General features: G+C 36.2%; 2 protein-coding genes across 3 annotated transcripts; one reads left to right on the top strand and one right to left on the bottom strand.

Annotated features, from left to right (window-relative positions):
* The first annotated feature begins 2,370 nt into the window (after positions 1–2,370).
* LOC100182800 lies at positions 2,371–4,240 on the top strand. Its single transcript, XM_002131662.4, has 3 exons — positions 2,371–2,757; positions 2,851–3,129; positions 3,469–4,240. The coding sequence occupies exons 1-3, from the start codon at positions 2,691–2,693 to the stop codon at positions 4,206–4,208; spliced, it is 1,086 nt and encodes a 361-aa protein (XP_002131698.2). The 5' UTR covers positions 2,371–2,690; the 3' UTR covers positions 4,209–4,240.
* A 1,284-nt stretch (positions 4,241–5,524) lies between these two features.
* Positions 5,525–8,208, bottom strand: LOC101242864. 2 transcript variants are annotated; one of them, XM_026839110.1, is made up of 8 exons: positions 7,902–8,208; positions 7,254–7,337; positions 7,016–7,152; positions 6,711–6,757; positions 6,533–6,618; positions 6,206–6,295; positions 5,695–5,768; positions 5,525–5,657 (listed from the first exon to the last, which is right to left on the bottom strand). In XM_026839110.1, exons 1-7 carry the CDS (start codon positions 7,926–7,928, stop codon positions 5,736–5,738), a joined length of 504 nt encoding a protein of 167 aa, XP_026694911.1. In that variant the 5' UTR covers positions 7,929–8,208; the 3' UTR covers positions 5,525–5,657; positions 5,695–5,735. The 2 variants fall into 2 exon arrangements, with proteins under 2 accessions (XP_026694911.1, XP_018671722.1); XM_018816177.2 differs by having other exon boundaries at positions 5,525–5,768.
* Positions 8,209–8,346: the final 138 nt, after the last annotated feature.

Below are 8,346 nucleotides of genomic sequence, written 5' to 3' on the forward strand. Positions count from 1 at the left end.
ACTTATTAATCGAGAATTGAAATCACGCCAAACTCCTCAACTTTTGATGATAAAAATATACAAGTTGGTGCCAATAGAAGAGGGTCACAACTATTTAGTGAATGCTTAGAGTAGAACCTTTTAAAATATACTGTTGCTGTGGCAATAACTTGCTGTCGCAGCTTTAACTGTTCTCCTATTGACTGAATTACGTTCGCAAAAAACATCATAAGTTTTTGATAATCAACCTCGCCCATTACTTGAAGATCCAATTCTCTTTCTCGCACCAAAAATTCCGGACTCAAAATCCATTGCTTGCAATGCGAGCTCTGCCAGAAATTTCCAGCCATCTTAACGTAGCGGGAAAGAGAAAACAACGAAGAAACAAATGTTTAACAACTTTCAGAAACTGTTATAACAGCATCTGTTCACAGACTGCGACAGCTGAGAGACATCGCTGTGATTCTGTCTAAAATCTAAGTACAGTGCTGCCACACCAAAGATATAGAAAACCTGTTGTACATAAAAGGCAAATTGGCCGCCGTTTTGCGTCCAAAATAACACAGGGTATATGCAAAATACATTTTTTGGTAACTAGGTAATATTAAAATCCGCAAAATATACCACAAATAAAGCTTTGTTGCAACTCGACGCCTAAAGTGACGTGATGACATCGCGTTCAGCCGCTGACAGGACCTTGGATATCTGCTAAGGGCTGTGGTCTAATGAATGGACACGTTACACGTACCATATATAGCATTATAGCAACACTAATTCACTATGTCCGCTATGTCCGCTATGTCCGCTATGTCCGCTATGTCCGCTAATTCACTATGTCCGCTATGTCCACTATGTCCGCTATGTCCGCTATGTCCACTATGTCCGCTATGTCCGCTATGTCCGCTATGTCCGCTAATTCACTATGTCCACTATGTCCACTATGTCCACTATGTCCACTATGTCCACTATGTCCACTATGTCCACTATGTCCACTATGTCCACTATGTCCGCTATGTCCACTATGTCCACAATATTCTTGTTTTATAAACCTTATCGGGGTTCCCTGGAGATTGTACTCCTTACCAGCGAGGAAGTTACTGCTATGCAGGAGAATATAAAAGGCGTGTATCTTGCTGAAACTTCACAAGTTGATAAACAACTATAGAAGATGGATCGATGACTTCTTACCATTCTGCTTATTGGGCTCGTCTGCTTCGCTCAGCTGGGAGAGAGTTACTATTATCGTTATTATGACGAAAAGAAGTAAGGAATTTGGAAGCGATGTATAATTGTGACTTTGCATGCATTGTTTAAGTTTCCAATATCTTACTTAAGCCATCTGTGTTCTATATTTCATAAACGATTTTTTGAACAACATGCTGGATGACGAAGGTGATGAAATGGCGAGCAAAATCAAGCACAATTATTTGTTACATTTTAAACTTTGGTAGATTATCAGCTGAAATGCAGCAATCGCTACTAATGAACCAACGTAGCTTAATAAAATAACATTACCATATTTGTGAATACGTTTCGGCGTTTGGCTCAAATCAGAATTAAAGATAAAATTATGATGACGTATATGACCTCGTCCGCGAACAATCATTATGATGACGTACATATACCCTCGTCCTCGAATTTACCGGTATTTAAACACACACAGAGAGCGTCGTTTATATTTAGATCGTCCGACGACTTGGTAAAGTAATCAGCGCACCTACCTCTAGTCACTTATGAATCGTTAAAACCACAACAACAAAATTAAAATCAGCCAAAATAGTTAAACACAGTATTACATGGGTTCTAACTTAAGCGGGCGCGGGCTTTATGAAACAGAACACCCGGTGTCGTTGACAATCACGCGAGGATAAATAAATACATTCAATCACAATTTGTTCTAACATTTTCAGATATAAAACTATAACTTCCCCTACAATTCGATTGTGGGGAAACGAATGTACGAATAAATGTGGCCTATTTATCCTCACTAGGCCGGCAATTGCAGTAGTTGTTTCGTATATAAACACAACAGTCGCATTCTTCATTAACCTCGAGTTACTAGGTTATATGTATAGTAGGGTGGGAGAAGATGGGACACCTTTTCATTCTATATTCTTGCCCTATATGGCAGTAAACAAAGAACATTCAAATAATTATAAAAAAAACGTATCTTGACAACTCCTATAGACCGTTGTTAATTGTTTAAAATACGACCAGGTATTTAGATATTATGTGCTAAATGTGTCCCATATTCCCCCACGCTACTATATATCTGTGAGTGATATGTCTTGTTCGATTATTCTGTATATTGAGTCATGATTCATTGCTTTGGACATGCCACAAAAATAATTTGTCTTGACTATTTAAAGTTTATACTGCATCCGAAAAATCTATGAAACACACATATGCGTTTTAAATACCTCGGTATACCATTTGTCACAACAAGATAGATTTTAGGTAAGCATCTATTACACCATGTCCGTTCGATGCCAATGCATGACGCCTATACTTACAATATAGCACCCATCACCTCCTATACGTCATGATTTTCCGGTTAATTTATAGACAAAAATATGCAACTTGTTAAACATTTTACTTGTAACAATTGTTATTAAACTTCTCTGTAGCACTGTCGTTAAATATAGCGTTACAAATGGTACCGCTGATTTGAAAGCTAGTATAGAAAACGAAAGTGTCGATCTATTCCAAGTATGACGATGTTTTGGCTGTTCTTAGTGGTTCTTATTCTTTGGCCTGCAGGATCGTTTCAGCAAAACAGTAAGTGTAAAACTTTGATAGTTTTACCATACCATTATTGTACATAAAAAAATGAAGCTAGAACCAAACTATAGAACAAAATGTTTCCCCCAGGATATTCAACTACTACTCAACGTTCTTCTGATGTGACAATTCATTCAACAACAAGGAAGCAAAACCTAACAATTAACTACAAAGTGTGTTTGAATTGGAAACCTTATCATATTAAGGCCACAGCGCAACCTAAATATAACACGGGGTATGAGAAGTTTAACGTTACTGTTGTCCAAATCAATTTCTATAACGCTGTGTTGGAACTTGAACGAATTGATCAAGATTCAGGGTGGGGAGAAATGCTCTTCACTGTGCAGTGGGCCATCTACCATGTATCAGGTGACAATAAAGTGTGTGAGCTGATAAGAGCTGCCAGCCTATTTTGCAATCTTCTGGTCAAATGGTTACCATGCGGCCTATTTTGCAATTTGCTTCTCTAAGTCCTATACCAGCGTACTTTGCAACTTACTTGATGTATGATAATACAGCCGGCAAGAGCTATCAAGACAGTCAAACAGAATTCTTGCAATCAAACGATTAAAATAAACAATCCTTACACTCAAGTAACACAAGCATTTTCCAGTGCTTTATTATATCCGGTGTGTAACCTGCCATACAAAATAAATTATTCACATTTCACTTCATGCGAGGCAACGATTATCACATGATACTTTTCAGATTACATAACTTCAACCGCTACAGTGCAATACCGTGTGGACTACGACACAGATGTAAAAATTTCAGGAACATCAAATGTGTCAGCGGTTTATGGTGAAGGTTTATCACCGTTGCCAGCATTACAAAACAACTCACTATTTCAACCACGTCTGTCACAAGAAAGGCAAAATGGTCACAGGTTTTTGGTGTTTGATAAAAACTTCAACAATCTGATTACCAGCCTGGATCTGAATCCTAAAGATGGAGAAAACGACCTGGTTACTGTGTTTATAGTTTACCGACGCGATATTTTAATAAGTAATTCGCCTACATCTAATGGGCTGTTCGGAGCAGATGACAATGATTGGGACAAGTTAATTTTATTGACAAGCGACAAGCTGTATGTTGCAGGCACTGTCAATATAAATATCGCAATCTCTTCTTTCCCCACTAACGCAAACCCAATAGCGTTTAATATCTGGAACGTTATCAGTGTCCAATGGAACTTAAATGGCGGTGTCGATGCTAGTAGTGTATGGTGCAATGGAAAGTTACTTCAAAGATTTCAAGCAGAATTAAGTCCATCAGATACAAGGTTTGCAATGGGTAACATAGGTCCAAACGGCGACCATAACTTCCGAGGAGCGATTGGTGAATTCGTGCTTTTCAAAGGCACAGTTATAACCGATTACGAAATGAAGAAGTATCAGTTACACTTCATTGAGAAATGGGGAATCATAGCTGATCCGATCCCACTGTAATGATATTGACCAATACCTCTAAGTACAGCATTCGAAAAATGTTTAGACTATTAAACATTGTTGCATTTTTTATTGTTTTGTATATAGTAGGGTCGAACCGAATATCCGGATCGCGTTTTAAACAGTTAACAGCGGTCTATGGAATCCATGAAAATATGGTTTTATTATTATTTTAACGTTCTTTGTTTACTACTAAATTGGTCATGGGGATATAACGAAATAGTGTCCCATCTTCCCCTAACTTATTTCACGTTTTCGCTGTCGATAAATTAGCTGCCCGGCCAAACCGTGTTTTGCACTTTGCGTTACCGGATGTCAGTTCGGTCGACTTTCACTTTATGTGAAGTTGCATTCAACAATTCGTACAATTCACACAACCTCGAACTTATATTGTATTGGAATATAAGTAATAAGTATAATAAAAACAAAACATTGTGTGTATTATAAACAACTCTATACAGTCGTGAAACAGTGACGGATTTAAAGAATCTGTGCTCTGGCTCGACAAAACCAAAAACATTTTCAGTAAAACTACAATTTAACCTGTAGAATACGCACGGTTCTGTACGTTCTATCTGCGACCAGCAATTTATATACAGCTCAGGTGGAAAAGAGCGGCAATAACAAGTATTCGAGCAACCAAATCCAATTACAAGCCAAATTACTCAGACGAAAATAAAATGTCGTAGGTTATAACCAGTTGGGTTGCGCGCCTGCCTCTAACCCATAGGTAATGGGTTCAAGGCTCGTTGTTGCTACAATTGTGGGCGTTTGTGTCCTTGGACAAGACACTTAACGGCAATTGCTCGAACCCAGTGGTCACTATTGGGTTGTTCAAATTATAAGCCATATCAAAAACAAAATCATACACAAAGGTGAAATAGAGTGGTAACTGGTAAGCACATGCGGATAAAACGACGCAAAAAATACGCGTCTCAGCGCGATGCAGTGTCGCAACATAGATAACACAATGGAGAGGATTAATAAGTGTAACACAACCGGTATTATTATCTATGTCACCCACAAAGTAACATACTTGGTAACTCGTAAGCTGGCGCGAGGTGTATGAACATCCGTGTGATAACGACTGTCGTTTTTCGGCAACGCGAGGATAAAGTAAGTTATATTCATTCATTCACATACGCGTTTTATACACTTTTGTGTAACAATTGTCACATTGCGACACCCTTTAAGAAAGCACCTATGTACACCATATCTGTTCAGTGCCAATGTATGGCGCCTACTCACAATACAGCATCCATTGACCTCCTTACGTCATGTGGTTAATTTTCCTAATAAATTATAGACAACATACGCAACAGTAATCATTTTACTTGCTACACTTGATTTTTTTAAACTTTTTCGCAGTTATATAGCCGTCTAAACAAAACGTCATAACCTGAACTTTACAACAACGTTTTTTTGGCTATCGGAACCAAACTACAGCTTAATTATAACTTTGTTAATGTTATGATTATTTTGTGTTTGCTGGGTTGTTGTCTAACAATTCGATGCAGAAACACTGCTTTAGTAACTCACGCTTGCTCCTTCAATATAAACCTGCAAAACAAAGGTTTTACAAAACAACATCGTTAACTTGTGGTTGCGCAACAAAAGTCGTTATAAATTGGGTTCTGTATTTCATTTACAGTTATAAGTTTTCCCCTGTTTTTTTTGTTCCCCTTGTTTTTTTGTTATAAACTAGGTTTTGTGCTTCATTTACAGTTATAAATTTCCCTCTGTTTTTTGTGGGTGACTAGTTTTAATTATCTTGTATGGCTAATACTTGAGACAACTTGTTAGTATCCATTGGGTAGTAACCATAGTGATATCATCGAGCTTTGAACCTGGTGCCAATCAGTCATAATTCGTCTTAACATTCAAAATACCACAAAGAATCTACTTTTCTTACTTTTCATTCAAATGTTGGTAATATTTACATTTTAAATTATAAAAAATAATAAGTTTAATTTTAAGTAATCAATAACAGTTGTTACTTTTTGTGGTGTCTTTGGTGTTCGATTTGTAGTTAATTCTTTCACATCTATTCTGAGGTCTTCTAGATGTTTTGAATGCTCCGCCAACATCTGTAATTAAAGGGTCAATTAATAAGCATTCACTTGTACCACAGAACCTTGGTTTAGGCAATTATCTCAGAACCAAAACAAGCTGAGTTCAAGGCTTGATGTTGCTACCAAATTGTATGCCCTTAATAAAACAAAAATCGTTTATAAAACTACAGGTGTATAAACCAGAACGGTTGTCGTTCTCTGGCCATGCGAGGTTAAGTAAGTTACATTTATTAATTTAATAAGATAATTTACTTGCTGTTGTTGTTGTTGTTCATTTCCGTTGTTTTCTAAACTTGATTGTAGATGTTGTATTGCCACACACAAGTCACTTACCGAGTCTGTCACAAGTTAAACAATAGAAGATATACAGCTGTTCATACAAACATGTTACATTTGCAATATTTCAGTTTCTAAACTTGGAAAATCATACCTGGTTTTTGGTTAAATCCTTCTGGCAAAACTATTCCTTGTGTTTTACTGAAATGATAAATGTATTAATACACAACTGACACTGACAGCCTGGAAAACTCATTAAGTGTCCACTAGATTGAAAAATACTGTTAGGTAGAGAATCTATAGAAGTATTAAAACTGGTGACTTTTATTGTTTTACATTACAAAGTGTTTTTTACACTTTTTTATATTAGAAAGCGTTTGATATACATTTTGTTTACAATCAAGTGATTCAGCCACCGAATTCCAGCTCTCGTCAAATAGAAACCGTAAACTTACTTACCTAGATTTGTTGCAATGAGATAATTCTTTAATGTACTGCACTGCAAAGTGATATTGCATTCTACTTATCTTCACTAGCATTCTACAAGCGAGAATTGTTTTTCTGCCGTTGTAAAACACAACTGCGTATTTTTGTTTCTGTTGTAAGAAAAATAAATAAAAGATTAGGATATTAAGATAGTATGTGCTAAAGATGTATAATCTTTACCCACAGTATTATATAAAAGATGGCTGCTTACCTGTTGTTTACCCGGTGTATTGACAATAACAGCAGGTTCAAATCTTTTTGAAACTTCTTGATATGCCAGAACATGATCATCATACTACACAAGCAAAATGTGATTAAAATTTTATTTCTAATACATAGCTGATTAGTTATAACTTTATGTTCGAACAAAGACTGATGGTGCTAGTTACTGAGGAAATATATATCTCTTTAGTACTTTATTAGTTGGGAATTATTGGCTGTGTAATTAGTTGCACTTAACGAGTTGTTCAAATTATCAGCCACACATAAAAAATACACACAAAGTTACATACATAGTAACTCGTAAGCTGGCACGAAGTGTATGAAACAGAACATCCGTGTTTAACGACCGTTGTTTTCGGTCACGCGAGGATAAAGCAAGTTACATTTATTCATTCATACATGGTGTATTTTTAGGAAGCAACACTTATTGTACAATAATATGAGTGCTGGACCAGGGCCAGATTCATGGTACATATCACAGTTATCATGGGTTCATGTGTGTAGTTTATAAAATTATTCATTAAATGTCTGATTTAGTTACTTTGCACAGATACTGTTTATTTGTAGTCAAACTTTACCTAAACCCCAGGCCCTTTACGAGGACCTCACGCTCAAAGAATAAAATAAAATAGAATACCTTTAATTGTTTGAAATTATTTTCCATCTGCTTTGGAAAGATATTTCTTGTATGAACAAGAGATTTTCCGCCATGCTTAAACGAAACCAGGCAGTTATTTTCATCAATTTGCTTCTTTATCTTTGCACTGTAGTAGAACCCATCATTTTCGTCACTAAAAAAGTTGGTAAAATTTTAAATGCATGAATGTAACTTACTTTATCCTCGTGTGGCCGGACAACGACAGTCGTTATAAAACAAATGTGTTTCATACACCTCATGCCAGCTTACGAGTCACCAAGTATGCTACTTTGTGTACACTTAATTTCCTAAAGATTTCAATTTTTAAACCAGGGTATTGTAAAAGTTGTCCAATTTTTTTAACCCAAGGATTAAAAAATTGTTTAAAAGATGGTGTGTAAAGGTTATATATGATTCAAAAATGTTTAAAAAACATTACACTGCT

The sequence above is a fragment of the Ciona intestinalis genome, unplaced genomic scaffold (assembly GCF_000224145.3).
Source record: "Ciona intestinalis unplaced genomic scaffold, KH HT000154.2, whole genome shotgun sequence".
Classification (NCBI taxonomy): Eukaryota; Metazoa; Chordata; class Ascidiacea; order Phlebobranchia; family Cionidae; genus Ciona; species Ciona intestinalis.

Bases quoted from the DNA above. Each gene is read 5' to 3' on its own strand.
- LOC100182800 (XM_002131662.4), top strand. From the start codon at position 2,691: ATGACGATGTTTTGGCTGTTCTTAGTGGTTCTTATTCTTTGGCCTGCA. The intron at 2,758-2,850 runs GTAAGTGTAAAA...TGTTTCCCCCAG, and splicing joins AGGATCGTTTCAGCAAAACA to GATATTCAACTACTACTCAA. The intron at 3,130-3,468 runs GTGACAATAAAG...GATACTTTTCAG, and splicing joins GGCCATCTACCATGTATCAG to ATTACATAACTTCAACCGCT.
- LOC101242864 (XM_026839110.1), bottom strand. From the start codon at position 7,928: ATGGAAAATAATTTCAAACAATTAAAG. The intron at 6,758-7,015 runs GTAAGTAAGTTT...TTATCATTTCAG, and splicing joins TCTCATTGCAACAAATCTAG to TAAAACACAAGGAATAGTTT. The intron at 6,296-6,532 runs GTAAATTATCTT...CTTTAATTACAG, and splicing joins AACAACAACAACAACAGCAA to ATGTTGGCGGAGCATTCAAA.